We start from the raw sequence: 15,289 nt of genomic DNA on the forward strand, positions 1-15,289 counted from the left end.
GCTATCTCCTAAAAGGCTGAGAGAAACATCAGCGAACTTTCCATAGAGAGATAAGCTTCTGTTAAGGAGTTGGCAAGAGGTTGGAGGCTTTCTGGCTCCTCTTTGTACCCAGCACTGGCCAGTGGGTTGGTAGTGAAGGTTTGATTGGCTGGAGAAGGGCATTGATACAGGTGGGGTCTTTGCTTTTTCAGAATTGTAATGGCTCCCCATTTGCCAATAGCGATGCCTGCTTTGCCCTGGCCTATGCTGTCATCTTGCTTAATACTGACCAGCACAACCACAACGTTCGCAAACAGAATGCACCCATGACTCTAGAGGTAAGCTTGGATCCCAGCCAAGGCAGAGAGGGTCCAGCGCAGTTTTGGAGGTATAGCGGGAAGGACATGGGATTTCCAGTGGGCACAATGGACAGACTTTGTCCAGGGGAATCAGGGAGGGCTGGCCAATCCAGGAAAAGAACTGGGTTAGGGAGGTGGGCTCTTTCACTTACTGTTTCCCAAGTCCTATCTACTATAGACCCAGGAGTTCCTTAGGTGGGGCTTCAGCATTGACATATGGGGGAAAAGCTTGTTGGCCTGTCTCTAGGAGTTTCGCAAAAACCTAAAAGGTGTGAATGGAGGCAAGGACTTTGAGCAAGACATCCTGGAGGACATGTACCATGCCATCAAGTGAGTATTTGTGGAGAATAGTTTGTCTTCTCATTAAGCAGAAGCGCACTGCTTCCTTTTCCAGATTTTAGAGTCCCATCAGACTTCAATGATTCATATGCCCTGGATTTAGCCTTGAGACTCAGCTGGGCAGCACCTTTTCCCATTTCTTCCCTAAAGAAGCTGGAACAGTACCAGAGCTCCAGTACTCTGAGCCAGGATCTAAACTGCTCCTGCTGAGTAGAATATCATGGGCCCATTTCCTAAACCCAAAGCAGCTGGGTTTTCCTGTCTAGCTCACAAGATGCATTCTGAAGCTGGTAGAGAACACAAAATGGGCACTGGAGGGTGAGGTTTGGGTCAGAGAACACAGATGGGGCACTTAGTGTTTTATTATAAATCAGAAAAAGTAGAGAGAAATGTTCATCCTCTCATACCCAGAAAGAATGGAGATCTCACTACAGAACTAAAAGCCCCAGTTAAAGACAGGGCTTTGGCATTATAGGGGGTTCTGGGTTCTTCCTTTTTTTCTCCCTGTTCCCACTAGTGGGTGGGAAGCAGATCACTGAACTGCACTTGTGGTGACCCCTTATTGATGGACTGTGCCAGTATGGGCAAAACCTGTTGTCCTCGGCGTGCCTGGTGGCTCAGTGGGTTAAAGCCTCCGCCTTCAGCTCAAGTCATGAACCCGGGGTCCTGGGATCAAGCCCACATCGGGCTCTCTGTTCAGCGGGGAGCCTGCTTTCTGCCCCCGCTCTGCCTACTTGTGATCTCTGTCAAATAAATAAATAAAATCTTTAAAAACAACAACAACAACAACAACAAAAAAAACCTGTTGTCCTAATATGGAACCAGTTAGGTTCACAGCAGTGCACCTACTCTTTCCTTTACCTCCTAACAGGAATGAGGAAATTGTGATGCCTGAAGAGCAGACAGGCTTGGTTCGGGAGAACTATGTGTGGAATGTGCTGCTTCATCGAGGTGCCACCCCAGAAGGCATATTCCTTCGTGTGCCTGCTGGCAGCTATGATCTTGACCTCTTCACCATGACATGGGGCCCCACTATTGCTGCCCTTTCTTATGTCTTTGACAAAAGCCTTGAAGAGACAATCATCCAGAAAGCCATCTCAGGCTTCAGGTAGCCCAGCTGTGGCCTTGATCTTGACCTCCTCTCACCTCTCTGGGCAAACATGGTTGCCTCCATGCCTTTCTGATTCCTACTCATATTTTTATTAGAATGGGTTTTCTGAGTTTTTGAAAGGAGACTGAAGCTTGGGAAGGCTCAGTCTTAAGCAGATTGAAGAGTAAAAGGTTTCTTCTTGGGACTGATTGGGGAAGAATCCTAAGTAAGCTTCCTCAGGGACTTGGAAGGACTACGTAGCCTTCCAGTGACTCACTCTTTCTGGAATGTGACATTACAGGAAGTGCGCCATGATCTCCGCCCACTATGGCCTCAGCGATGTGTTTGACAATCTCATCATATCTCTGTGCAAATTCACAGCTCTTAGCAGTGAGGTGAGCAGGGGCAAGAACCGTTTACTTAGAGTTCCAAAGGAGGACCTCTCTTTTAGCCATAAATCCATCCTTATCTGTAGAGAGGTTTTCCCTCAGCATATTCATTTACTCCCCCTAGACTACAGTAGCACTTAGGCCATTTTTGTTTCACACCCCCTAGAATGAGACTAGTGTCACCTCATGCAAGTGGGATGGGAGAGGAGATACATCAGTGGGGAAGGCCTTAACCAGGTTAGCCTTTCCCACCAGTATTGGGGGGGTAGTGAACCATAGCAAGCAGGACTTTCGGGGAACTATAGGTAAAGGCCTAAGAGATCTCCTTTCCAGACATTTGCCAGACCCTAAGCCTTTTCTCATCTTCCTTTTCAGTCTATTGAGAACCTGCCCAGTGTGTTTGGAAGCAACCCCAAAGCCCACATTGCAGCCAAGACAGTATTCCATTTGGCCCATCGTCATGGTGACATCCTGCGGGAGGGTTGGAAGAATATCATGGAGGCCATGCTGCAGCTCTTCCGAGCCCAACTGCTGCCCAAAGCTATGGTGGAGGTAATTCTTACAGGGGATTAGTGGGCAATAACAAGGCAAAAGCTCATAAACTATGTTCTCTGTGTATGGAACTGGTTGAGACCAGCACTAGGCCCAATGACTGCTGAACTTAACCAGTGACTTGCTGAAACTTAAGGAACACCTTAAATGTAAGACCACAGATCTTGGGTGAGGGGATAGCTGTAAAAGAAGGCTGATATAAGCCATTGCCAGTCACCAGCTGTAGGCGGCCCAGTCAGGAGTGTAGGACACTGAGCTACAGGAAGAAAGCCAGAGAATTTTTAGTGAAGAAGCAGGAAATGCAAAGGGCATGTGGAAAGAAATTATTCTTGATCTGATTTTCCAGGTAGAAGATTTTGTGGATCCCAATGGCAAGATCTCACTACAGAGGGAGGAGACGCCATCAAATCGGTAAGGGCAGATCAGAGGCTGAAGGTTTGGAGAGGGAGGGTCAGAACTATGGAGCTCACCAGGGTTTGAACTTTTTCTGCAGAGGAGAGTCGACAGTGCTAAGCTTTGTGAGTTGGCTGACACTAAGTGGTACTGAGCAGTCTAGTGTGCGGGGCCCATCCACTGAGAACCAAGAGGCCAAAAGAGCAGCCTTGGACTGTATCAAGGTAACTGTCTTTGCCTACCCTTGGTAGCCTTGGTAAACAAGCCTAAATCCCTCCCTACTAGATGGATGCTGCCCTAGAAACTGAAGAGTAGAATTATCCAGGGCTTATGACCAGAGCTGATGGCCTTTTGTCCTCTCTCCCTAGCTCTTGGGAACATTCTCTTCCCTCCAGCCCTTGTCACTGACCCTCCTCCCTCTTGAATCCCCTCTAGCAATGTGACCCAGAAAAGATGATCACAGAAAGCAAGTTCCTTCAGCTGGAGTCCCTACAGGAACTCATGAAGGTACAGGAGAAAGAGGGAAGAGGAGGGATGAAAGAGCCGGCCGTGTCTGGGAGGGAAGATGGGGACAATGGTGATTGCCTTAATTTCTGTCAGGGCAGAGCCAGTGGCTGACATCTGCATGCTTTCCCGCTGTTGTGCTCTAGGCTCTGGTCTCAGTGACACCAGATGAAGAGACATATGATGAGGAGGATGCTGCTTTCTGCCTAGAGATGCTGCTGAGGATTGTGCTGGAGAACAGGTAGAAGGCAGTCTTTAGGCAGGCCTCATTCTGGGCTTGTGCCAAAGGGATGGAAGACTGGAGCCATCTTGCTGAGTGGGCTTTAGGAGCAAGAAGCACATGAAGCTATAGGCAGTGGAGAAGCTTGTTCATTATACGTGCCTGCTTAGGGTATAATACTGATGAGCCCTGAAAGGCCTGGATCAAAGGGAGAGACCTATTGCCCAGCTGGCCTGTCCAGCTGAGACTGTCCTCACCCTTATGTTCCTCAGGGACCGTGTGGGCTGTGTGTGGCAGACTATCCGAGACCATCTATATCACCTGTGTGTCCAGGCACAGGATTTCTGCTTCCTTGTAGAGCGAGCAGTGGTGGGGCTGCTGCGCTTGGCCATTCGACTACTCCGAAGAGAAGAGATCAGTGGCCAGGTAAGCAGAGTACAGCCTGGAGGGCAGGAAGTAGGTAGGGGACTAAAGCCACAGTGTCAGTTGTGGGTATGGCCTGAGACAGAATGTTCATTTAGTGTCCTATTTATTGCATGAGTCCGGTTACCTACCACAGGGCTAGAGGAATCTAGGGATGAGTCTAGAATGGTCTCATGCATGAAGCTGGTACTTAGCACCTCTGCAGGCTCCTGTGAATCTGCTCTGTAGGGTTGAATGGCTACTGCCTTGTGGCAGTCTCAGCCCTATATCTGGTTTCCTGGTTCTCATGCTTAGGACCCTCCTGAGATCTCTTGGCTCAGGTATAAAAGACAGTCAGCATAGAACTAATAAGTGAGTTCAGCAAGGTCACAGGATATAAGATTAACACAAAAATTAATCACATAGGAGAGGTGGGTGGGGGAATGGGTTGAATGGGTGATAGGCACTATGGAGGGCACTTGTTGCGATAAGCACTGGGTGTTACATGTAAGTGATGAATCACTAAATAATACTCAGATACTACACTATATGTTAACTAACTTGAATTTAAATTTTAAAAAAAGTACATGAGTCTTTATATAACAATTTAATAAATTCTAGGCAGTCTTAGAGTCCTAGTATCTAAAGAAAAATCAGTTCCAGATACTAACAGTAAATGTATAGAAAATGAAACCAACAACACAATATCATTTTCACATGCTTCAAATGAAATGAAATACTGAAATACACACCTAGCAAACATTTATAGCATCTCTCTGCTAAAGATTACAAAATGCTAATGAAAGATATGAAGACCTAAATAAATGAAGAGGCATACTGTGTTCATGGATTGGAAGACTCAACATAGTAAAGATGTCAGTTCTCCCCCAAATTCATGTATAAGTTTAATGCAACTCCCATGAAAATCCCAGCAAGGTTTTTTGTAGACCTAAGCTTATTTTACAATTTAGATTGAAAAGCATAGGCCCTAGGATGGCCAAACATTTGAGAAAGAAAAATGTGGGAGAAATCGCTCCGTCTGCTACTAAGGCTTCCTATATAGCTGCAGTAATCAAGACTGCCTGGTATTTGTGGAGAGAAAGACACACATCAGTGGAACAGAAGAAAGAACCCAGAAATAGACCCACACAGAGATGCTCAACTAATTTTTGACAAAATTGCAAAAACAATTAAATGGAGGAAGAATCGCCTTTTCAGTGGCTAGAAAATTGAAATTCATGGGTGGGGAACAAACAATGAACCTTGACCTCAGCAGCATACCTTATAGAAAAATTAACTCAAAATGACTCATAGATTTATTTTTAAGTTATTTTTATTAACATAAAATGTATTATTTGCTCCAGTGGTACAGGTCTGTGAATCATCAGGCTTACACGTTTCACAGCACTCACCATAGCACATACCCTCCCTAGTGTCTATAACCCAGCCACCCTCTCCCTACCCCCTTGCCCCCAGCAACCCTCAGTCTGTTTAGATCTTTTTTTTTTTTAAGATTTATTTATTTATTTGAGAGAGAGAGTGATCATGGGGGAGGGACAGAGGAAGATGGAGAGAGAGACTCTCAAGCAGACTCCCTGCTGAGCATGGAGCCTGACACAGGGCTGGATCTCACAACCCTGAGATCATGACCTGAGCCAAAATCAAGAGTCGGACACTTAACCAACTGTGCCATGTAGGTGCCCCTCAAAATAAATCATAGATTTAAATGTAAAATGTAGAATTATGAAACCTTTAGGAAGAAAGCTAGGAGAATATGTTCAGGAGCTAGGAAAAGACTTCTTAGGCTTGACACCAAAAGTGCAATCCATAAAAGGAAAAATTGGTAAATTGGACTTCATCAATTTTAAGAACTTACACTCTAGGGGTGCCTGGCTGGCTCAGTCAGTTAAGCATCCAACTCTCGGTGTTGGCTCTGGTCATGATCTCAGGGTCTTGGGATCGAGCCCTCCATTGGGCTCCATGGGGAATCTACTTGAGATTCTCTCCCTCTCCCTCTGCCCCTCCCCTGGCTCATGCGTGTATGTGCGCACTCGCTCTCTCTCTCAAATAAGTAAATCTTTAAAAAAAATACCAAAAACTTGTATTCTTTGAAAGGTCATGTGAAAAGGATGAAAAGATAAGGAGCATATCTTTGCAAACTACACATCTGAAAAAAAAACTAATATCTAAAATATAAAAGAACTCAAAATACAACAGTAAGAAAACAATCCAATTAGAAAATGGGCAAAAGATATGAACAGACATTTCACTGAAGAAGATACACAGATGGCAAATAAGCATATGAAAATATTTTAGTGATGTTCTTCATCATTAGCCAGCAGGGAAAGGAAATTGAAATCATGATGAGATATCACTAACCACCTGTCAGAATGACTAAAGTAAAAAATATTGCTAATACCAAACATTGGCAAGGATAACATTTCTGGATACTAACAGTAAATGTATAGAAAAGGAAACCAACAACACAATATCATTTACATGTGCTTCAGTGAAATGAAATGCTGAGTGGGAATGTAAAATGGTACAGCTCCTCTGTTAGCATTTTCTTAATAGAACTAAACATGCAGTTATTCACACAGTCCAGCAGTCGTACTCTTGGGCATTTATCTCAGATATTAAAGCTTACCTTCTCATAAAAACCTATTTGTGAATGTTCACAGAAGCTTTTTTTGTGATAGCCAAAAACTGGAATCAGCCCGGATGATTCTCAGCAGATAACTAGTTAAACTGCAGCACATACGTACTGTGGAGTTTTGTTCAGCAATCAAAGCAACAGACTGTTGATAACAACTTGGAGGAACCTCCAAGGAATTACGCTGAGTGAAAAAAAGCCAATCCCAGAAAGCTGCATATTATGTAATTCCATAACATTCCATATATCTAACATGTTTGAAATGACAGAATTTTAAAAGTAATGGACAGATTGCCAAGGGTTAAGATTGGGGACAAGAAGAGGCAGGAAGGTATGTTTTTAAAAGGTCAACATGAGGAATCCTATGGTGGTGGAACTATTCAACCTACTGACTTGTGAAGGATACACAAACCTAAAATTAGGTGATTAAATTATGTAGAACTTAATACACGCATGCATACACAGATGAGTAAAGTAAAACTGGGAAACCTGAGTAAGATCAGTGGATTGTATCGATGTCAGTATCACTTACCATTTACTATAGTTTTATATAATGTTACCATTTGGGGTAAATGGGGCAAAGCATACAAAGGATCTTTTTGTATTGTTTTTTTTTTTTTTTTAAGATTTATTTATTTTGGGAGAGAGCATGTGTGTGGACAGGAGTGCGGAGAGGGGCAGAGGGCGAGGAGAGAGGATCTCAAGGAGACTACCCACCGAGTGCAGAGCCCACAATGTGGGGCTCAATCCCACAATGTGGGGCTCAATCCCACAACTATGAGATAATGACCTGAGCCAAAATCAAGAGTTGGACCTCTATTATTTTTATTTTATTGTATTATTTTTTACAACTACATATGAATCTATAGCTCAATAAAAATTTTAATTAAAAAAAACTGAAGAAGGGGTGCTTGGATGACTCAGTTGGTTAAGGGTCTGCCTTCGACTCAGGTTATGATCCCAGGATCCTGGGATTGAGTCCTGCGTTGGATAGAGAGCTTCTCCCTCTATCCCTCCCCCAACTCATGGGCGCTCGCTCGCTCACTCACTCTCTCTCTTGGAAAAAAAAAAAAAATCTTCAAAAAAAAAAAAACCTGAAGAAAAACCAGCAGCAGTACTCTTAGGTGGGTTCTAGCCAAGCCATCTCACTGACCTGAGGAGACCGGTGAGGAAGGAGTCTAGATGAGAAGCTGTGCGCTCACTCACTGCTCCCCCCCCCCCACCCGCCCAGGTGCTGCTCTCCCTGCGCATTTTGCTGCTAATGAAGCCCAGCGTGCTGTCCCGAGTCAGTCACCAGGTAGCCTATGGGCTCCATGAACTCCTTAAGACCAACGCAGCCAACATCCACTCAGGTGATGACTGGGCCACCCTCTTCACACTGCTGGAATGCATTGGCTCAGGTGTAAAGCCACCAGCTGCCCTGCAGGCCACAGCCAGGGCTGATGGACCTGATGCTGGTAAGCCGTTTCCCAGGGAGACCCTCATTGGCAGATAAACAGTTATGGCCCCAGAGGTTGAGGCAAGAAAACAAAATATAGGTTTTTACATTGGCAGATTGAACATCCTATATCCACTGACATTTCCCCAGCACTCATGGGTTAAACAGCATGAAGGCTAGTAGGCAACATAGATGTCTATGACACTAGGCTCCTACTGTCCTGAGGACTATTTTCTCGGAAACTATGTCCTCACCACCACCCCCATCCCCGGACAGCTGCTACTAGATGCCATCAGGAGCCCAAATTAGCCTACTGCCCCATTTGGTCAAGAGACAATCTGTCCAGACCGTCCTTCAGCCCCTTGGTGACAGGGCTGAAACTAAGCTGGACCAAGAGAGAGGAGAGGCCAGGCTTCAGCACCTATTTCTTAGAACTGAAGCCATCCTTCATCCCAGTGTAGCCATTTCCACCCTGACTCTGCCCTTCTCCCTGCTGACTCAGGGGCCCAGTCAGACAGCGAACTCCCATCCTACCATCAGAATGATGTGAGCCTGGACCGAGGATACACTTCCGATTCAGAGGTCTATGCTGACCATTGCAGGCCTGGCAAGATCCACCGATCAGCCACAGATGCTGATGTGGTAAACAGCGGCTGGTTAGTGGTGAGTGAGCATATGGGCAGTGGGTGAGTCTTCCCTCCTTGGCCTGGGGGAAAGATTCCTGGTCCTCCGAGAGGGCATCTGAGGGAGGATCAGGCTCAAGCCTGGGTTCCCAGCAACTCTATGTACTTTACAGGTGGGGAAGGATGACATCGATAACTCCAAGCCAGGGCCTGGGCCCAGCCGACTAGGCCCTTCACCCCTGGTCAATCAGTACAGCCTAACAGTGGGGCTGGACCTCGGGCCACACGACACTAAGTCCCTGCTTAAATGTGTAGAATCTCTGTCCTTCATCGTGCGTGATGCTGCCCATATTACACCTGACAACTTTGAGCTCTGCGTCAAGACTCTCCGCATCTTTGTGGAGGCCAGTCTGAATGGCGGTGGGTTACCCAGTGAAGGGGCAGCTGGGGGGTAGCCATGTGAATATAAGGGGGAAAGGGAGGAAAAGGTAGGCCATCTGTGTCCATGGATATAGAAATGTGACCTGGGTCTGGCTTTGCTCAGGGTGCAAGTCCCAGGAGAAACGTGGCAAGAGTCACAAATACGATAGCAAAGGAAACCGCTTCAAGAAGAAATCGAAGGAAGGCTCCGTGCTTCGGCGGCCTCGAACCTCCAGCCAGCATGCCACTCGGGGTGGGCACAGTGACGATGATGAGGATGAAGGTGTGCCTGCCAGCTACCATACGGTGTCTTTACAGGTCAGTCAGGACGTAAGTATGGCATCCTTTACTTCCTCTCCTCTCCCTGCCCCTGATGTTGGGAGTGTGTGCAGGGCCAGAGACAGCCAGGGCTGAGAGGAAGGGCCTATGTTTTCCAGCCCAGGCCCTCGGCCACCACTTCCAAATTGTTCCCCTATCCAAAACCACTGTAAATCTCTGCTTAATATTCGAGGTTTTTGTTTTGAATAAGTAATATATGTACGTGGTGCAAAGTACAAAAGTACAAAAGGGTAAACGGATAAAAGTCCTGTTCCATTCCTGACCCCAGCTGCTAAGTTACCCTCCCCAGAGGTAGATGTTGCCACCAGTTTCTTGTCTATCCTTCCAGAATTATTCTTTGTTCAAGGCACATAAAATTTATTTTACGAGCAGACTTTTAATCACTAAATAAATGGAGAACTAATTGCCTTAAATAGAATAACCTTAGAAAAATGATGAAAACAAAAAATTACTGAGGTTGACCGGACACTATTGCCCACCACAGCCTCTGAGCCTGAGGTTTGCTTTCTGGTTTTAAAATGAAATTAACAAGGTGAGGCTTTATCTGTCATCAGGAGGTATGAGAGAAAATTAAGAAGAAAGTACCTTTTTCACCATGTAACTCATTGTTGTTAAACATTCATTCCACATACTTCTGACATCTCCACTATAATACCCAACTTTGGGAAACACTGGCTGGCAGGGGACAACCAGCTCATGAAGTTGAGGAGAAAAGAGGGGTGAGGGGTAGAGTATGGTGTGATTGGTGTGACTGGTACTAGGGACTCCTTTGAGGACTCAGTCAGGGACATTGTTGAGAGGGGCATCACCCAGGCCTTACCCCAACTCATACCCTGCCCCTCCTGTGACTCCAGTTGTTAGACCTGATGCACACCCTGCACACTCGAGCGGCCTCCATCTACAGCTCTTGGGCGGAGGAGCAGCGCCACCTAGAGACAGGTGGCCAGAAGATCGAAGCGGATTCACGCACCCTCTGGGCCCACTGCTGGTGTCCGTTACTGCAGGGTAAACCTCAGGGGAGCAGGCAGGGCAGGGGCAGAGGTGGAGCTGGAACTTGGGGAGTACCAGGACCAGGATGCTTGAAGGATCCTGAGCCTCTTCTCACTCTCAGGCATCGCCTGCCTATGCTGTGATGCCCGGCGCCAGGTGCGGATGCAGGCACTGACCTATCTGCAGCGAGCCCTACTGGTACATGATCTGCAAAAGCTAGATGCCCTGGAGTGGGAGTCCTGTTTTAACAAGGTGGGACTTTCCTCTAGTCTTAAAGCTCATATCCTTAGGACAGGGAGAACTGGGCAGCCTGAAAAGCCCCTAATGTCAGTCCTCAGTCTGCATCCTGCCTTTCCTTCTGCTCTGTGCTTATCCATCCCAGCCCCTGGCTTTCTTGGAGTAAGGCTGCCAACTGACCTGTTAGGGACACATTGGCTCTTTACCCACCAGGTGCTGTTTCCTCTGCTGACCAAGCTCTTGGAGAATATCAGCCCTGCAGATGTGGGCGGGATGGAGGAGACTCGGATGAGGGCTTCCACACTGCTGTCTAAGGTACTGCTCACCGCCCTCCCCATCCACTCTCCCCGCACCTGCCTTTCTGCGAGGAGGAAAGCCAGGGCTTCGGCTGGGCCCTAGTGATGCAATGTGGGGGCTCGGGACCCCCGGCTGTGGAGACCCATCAGGACCCAGGGACCTGGGAGGATGCTGGAATTCAGAGGAATCTCTGATTTAGAATTCCCATGCAAGACAGGGCAGGCTTGCCTCCCAGCCTTACAGAGGGATGCAGATAGCTCCAACCCTTCATTAAAAGGGGCTGGCGGGCCTTAGGTCTTCCTACAGCACCTGTCTCCACTGCTGTCACTCTCTACTTTTGCGGCGCTTTGGTTGACCATTCTGGACTTCATGGACAAGTATATGCACGCAGGCTCCAGTGACTTACTGGTATGTTCTACCTCAACCCAACTCCCACTGCCTGCTTCCTCTCCCACCTGCGGGAGACACCATGCTGTTTTCCCCTTGGGGGCTGCCTCCTCCTTACCATATCCCCCGCAATGCCCACTTTCCTCTTTACATGGTCCTGCTGTCACCACAGTCAGAGGCCATCCCTGAGTCTCTGAAGAACATGCTTCTGGTGATGGACACAGCAGAGATTTTCCACAATGCTGATGCCCGAGGAGGCAGCCCCTCAGCCCTCTGGGAGATCACCTGGGAGCGCATTGACTGTTTTCTGCCCCACCTACGAGATGAGCTCTTCAAGCAGACTGTCATCCAGGGTAGGGGGCTTAGTTCAGCTTTGTCAAAAGAGTCCTCATTATAGAGTCTGGAGCTAATAATTAGTTCTCTGTACTCTTATCAGTGGGAAGACTGGTGGGTAGCCAGGGCTGTGCTGGAAAGAAAACTCTAAGAGCTGCCATCTGGTTGTTCCGCCTTCCCCAGACCCCATGCCCATGGAGCCACATGCCCACAAACCTCTGGCCTCAGCCCACATGACTCCTGCTGCTGGGGATACAAGGACACCTGGCCATCCACCTCCCCCAGAGATGCCTTCCGAGCTGGGGGCCTGTGGTGAGTCCTTTTGAGTTAGCCTTCTGGGTGTCGAGCAGGAAGTAGGAAGCCTAAGACAAGGCCCTTGTAGACAAAGCCCTGCTGAGCACGGGCTGTGAGCCAGGGGAAGGAGGGAACCGGAGTACTTCTGTAGCCTGCTCTTCCTATGGGAGGTAGCAGGACCAAGTAAGTGATGACGAGCTACCTGCTTGAGATTTCCAGGCTTGGAAGGAGAAGGCTGGATCAGGAACTTGGAATAAATATGCAGAGTTTGCCCTTTGGGGATTCTAGTAAAGATCAGATCAGAACTTACCTGACCGAAGGTACAGCAAAGGAGGTAGAAGGTAGATAAAAGATAACTGGATATTGAATGAGTTTCAAAGACAGATTCCCAACTACTCAGCCTGTCAGGGGTCATTTTGTTCACAGGAATGGGGAGAAGCAGAGCTTAGGTAAACCAGCTGCGGAATGTAAAGGAGTCTGACCAGCCCCTTGCTCTCCCTGTAGACTTTGAGAAGCCTGAGAGCCCTCGTCCTGCCAACAGCAGCTCCCCCGGATCACCAGTGGCGTCTACCCCCAGCAGACTGAGCCCTACTCCAGATGGGCTTCCTCCCCTGGCTCAGCCCCCACTGATCCTGCAGCCCTTGGCCTCCCCGCTGCAGGTGGGCGTACCACCCATGGCTCTGCCCATCATCCTCAACCCTGCTCTCATTGAGGCCACCTCACCAGTGCCCCTCCTGGCCACACCCCGCCCCACAGACCCCATGCCCACCTCCGAGGTCAACTAAGGCAGGCCCCTCAGAGATCAGGACCAGTCCTTCCTACCAGACTGTCCTCAGCCACCCTTCCAGCTGGGGCACAAACTTTTCAGGCCCAGCCTGAGCTGCTGTCACTGCTACTTGGAGGGAACCCGAAAAAGAAAAGTTTTATAGCCCCTCCTAGGACCCACAATCAGGCTAAGGAACCTTCTTCCTCAGCTTTCCATTCCTGGGGGTCTAACCTGAGAACACATTCAGGTATCACATGCAACCTGGCAGCCCTGGGAAGGCATCTCTGTGCCAACCCTGTAGTGCCCGTCCTCATGCCCTTCCTGCCCGTGGTCAGGCACTGAGAGCCAAGCCAACCACTCTGCACTTTGTGTCCCTCTCCCATCTCCACTCCCATCAGCGCTGGGCCACCTCCTCCAGTTCTTCTTCTTTTATTAATTAGTCAGTTTGGAAAGTTGATTGGCACCATGGAGGGTTGGCAGGTGGGCTGGACAGAGGGACCACCCACAGGAACATGTACATATGGATAAACAGAGCAACAATGGACTTTTTATGATGTAATAAATGTCTTAGTACCAATGTCATTGACTTACCCTCTGGTTTCCTTCTTGAGCTTATGGACACCATGTTATTGGGATACCCAGAGCTTGGTCCTTGCATGAACAGAAGTGAGGCTGAGCCTACCAACAGTCTGGCCCAGTCACCCCAGGCCAGCAGCCAGCCAGACGCGAGGGAGGATTCCTTCACCAGTGCTGTTGCCCCCAACCGCTACCATAGCAGTGCACTCTTGTCACCAGGGATATGCCTGGGGTTTGGGTATTGTCCTCTTCCCTAACTGCTCCAAATTTGACACCTGAGACACTCTAAACTGGGGTCAAAGCCAAAGGGAAGGTGAACCAGAGTTAAACTGGGGTCAAAGTCAACGAAAGGTGAACCAGAGTGGAGCTGTAGTTATTCAGAAGTCTTCCCTCAGATGTGCCCCACAGTCCAGGAGCACAAAGGGGAGCCTGGAGGGCTTAGGAAGGAAGCCGTCTTGCCCATAGTTAGGATTGTGTGTTTCTGGGCCCAGGGCATTTGTTTTGGCCCTAGACTGAGGAGGGACGATTTTGTCCACACTACAGTCTCCACCCATCTCACTTACTGAAGCATGATTGGGGAACCTTCCCCATCCCTCTCCTTTGTGTCAGGGTAAGACAGGTGGGAGAGTGGGGGGCAGGCAGTGTGGCTTTCTGCAGGCTGAGGCACGGTGGGTGGGAGGCAGGATGCTCTGTGTGAAGCTTTCCCAGGTGAAGCATCTACATGTCTCGGATTCCTCCTCTGCAGTGGTCCCTTCCCTCTCCAGGGGGAGGCCAGGGAGCAGTACCACCTGTCGTACTACAGCTGGCCTCCCCCATGGAGAGTTTGGGGCACTCACCCTCTCCATTTGGGCCCAGCTTGCTATATGATCCATCAGGAGCTCGGACTTCCCTTTGCTCAGCACAACTGCCTGGATGTCACTGGGAGTCTAGACCTCAGGAAGTGCCTTCCCCACGTGTAGGAAAAAGTTCCTTGGAAATGGTAACATTCTGGTATGGAAAAATACCGACGTGGCACCTCCTACCCTAGTTTTTCCCTCTTCCCTTACTTCTACCCAGGGAGTTCAGACCATGCCTGGTTTCCGCTCTAACCAGAAGCCTTGCCTGACCCCGTGCCTAGGAAAATTGGGAGTATGGCTGTACTCCTGATCTGTACTTTCTTGTGTGAGTGCTGAGAGGCCTGGGTCTTCAGTAAGGTAGACACTAGGACCATCAGCTTCAGCTGAGATGTCTCTGTTCTCCCATTTGAGCTCCACAAGCGCTGCCTTTAGAAGCTTCCCTGTGTCCCCCTGGGGGGGAAATAATGTTGGCTACTGCGAAGAAATTTGAATGTCGTCCCATGAACAAAAGAATATCACAAGTCTGTGCCCCTCAGTGCGCAAATAGTGGAAAGAAGCTGGACTGATTACAAACAGACCTTCTCCCCACTGGGTTGCAAAAAAACACTTGTCAGAAGTCTCATTCTGCTCCAGAAAGATCAGCTGACACATACATGACTTGTGTTATTGACAATGTTATCTGTGACAAGGCAAAGGAAGCTACAAAAGAAACTAATATTCAGGCCCCAATTCTAACCAACACAGAAGGGCTTGGTGGTGTGGAAGTGACAAAAAAAAAAGCTTGTAGGAAAGTAACAGTGTATTCCAGAGGGAAATGTTGGTCTCGATGATGTCTCCTATATAAGAACTCCAGGGTGTAGCAGATTTCAAGAA

At 48.2% G+C, this 15,289-nt stretch overlaps 1 protein-coding gene across 13 annotated transcripts in view; it reads left to right on the top strand.

Annotated features, from left to right (window-relative positions):
• The window catches only part of GBF1 (golgi brefeldin A resistant guanine nucleotide exchange factor 1), a 124,546-nt gene extending 110,965 nt beyond the window's left edge, over nucleotides 1–13,581 (top strand). For 8 of the 13 annotated variants that reach the window (XM_047701819.1, XM_047701824.1, XM_047701820.1 and 5 more), the window contains 21 exons: nucleotides 192–317; nucleotides 586–668; nucleotides 1,549–1,785; nucleotides 2,069–2,162; nucleotides 2,532–2,708; nucleotides 3,055–3,119; nucleotides 3,202–3,325; nucleotides 3,537–3,608; nucleotides 3,752–3,846; nucleotides 4,098–4,251; nucleotides 8,112–8,337; nucleotides 8,821–8,981; nucleotides 9,115–9,361; nucleotides 9,486–9,691; nucleotides 10,555–10,705; nucleotides 10,812–10,942; nucleotides 11,141–11,242; nucleotides 11,519–11,632; nucleotides 11,784–11,964; nucleotides 12,128–12,256; nucleotides 12,743–13,581. In XM_047701819.1, coding sequence (XP_047557775.1) covers nucleotides 192–317; nucleotides 586–668; nucleotides 1,549–1,785; nucleotides 2,069–2,162; nucleotides 2,532–2,708; nucleotides 3,055–3,119; nucleotides 3,202–3,325; nucleotides 3,537–3,608; nucleotides 3,752–3,846; nucleotides 4,098–4,251; nucleotides 8,112–8,337; nucleotides 8,821–8,981; nucleotides 9,115–9,361; nucleotides 9,486–9,691; nucleotides 10,555–10,705; nucleotides 10,812–10,942; nucleotides 11,141–11,242; nucleotides 11,519–11,632; nucleotides 11,784–11,964; nucleotides 12,128–12,256; nucleotides 12,743–13,023 — 3,156 coding nt within the window. In that variant the 3' untranslated portion in view covers nucleotides 13,024–13,581. The remainder of the gene's footprint in view (nucleotides 1–191; nucleotides 318–585; nucleotides 669–1,548; nucleotides 1,786–2,068; nucleotides 2,163–2,531; nucleotides 2,709–3,054; nucleotides 3,120–3,201; nucleotides 3,326–3,536; nucleotides 3,609–3,751; nucleotides 3,847–4,097; nucleotides 4,252–8,111; nucleotides 8,338–8,820; nucleotides 8,982–9,114; nucleotides 9,362–9,485; nucleotides 9,692–10,554; nucleotides 10,706–10,811; nucleotides 10,943–11,140; nucleotides 11,243–11,518; nucleotides 11,633–11,783; nucleotides 11,965–12,127; nucleotides 12,257–12,742) is intronic. The other 5 variants (XM_047701821.1, XM_047701825.1, XM_047701826.1 and 2 more) reach the window with 1 other exon arrangement.
• The last annotated feature ends 1,708 nt before the right edge of the window (nucleotides 13,582–15,289 follow it).

Source organism: Lutra lutra, chromosome 14 (assembly GCF_902655055.1).
Source record: "Lutra lutra chromosome 14, mLutLut1.2, whole genome shotgun sequence".
In the NCBI taxonomy this organism is placed as follows: domain Eukaryota; kingdom Metazoa; phylum Chordata; class Mammalia; order Carnivora; family Mustelidae; genus Lutra; species Lutra lutra.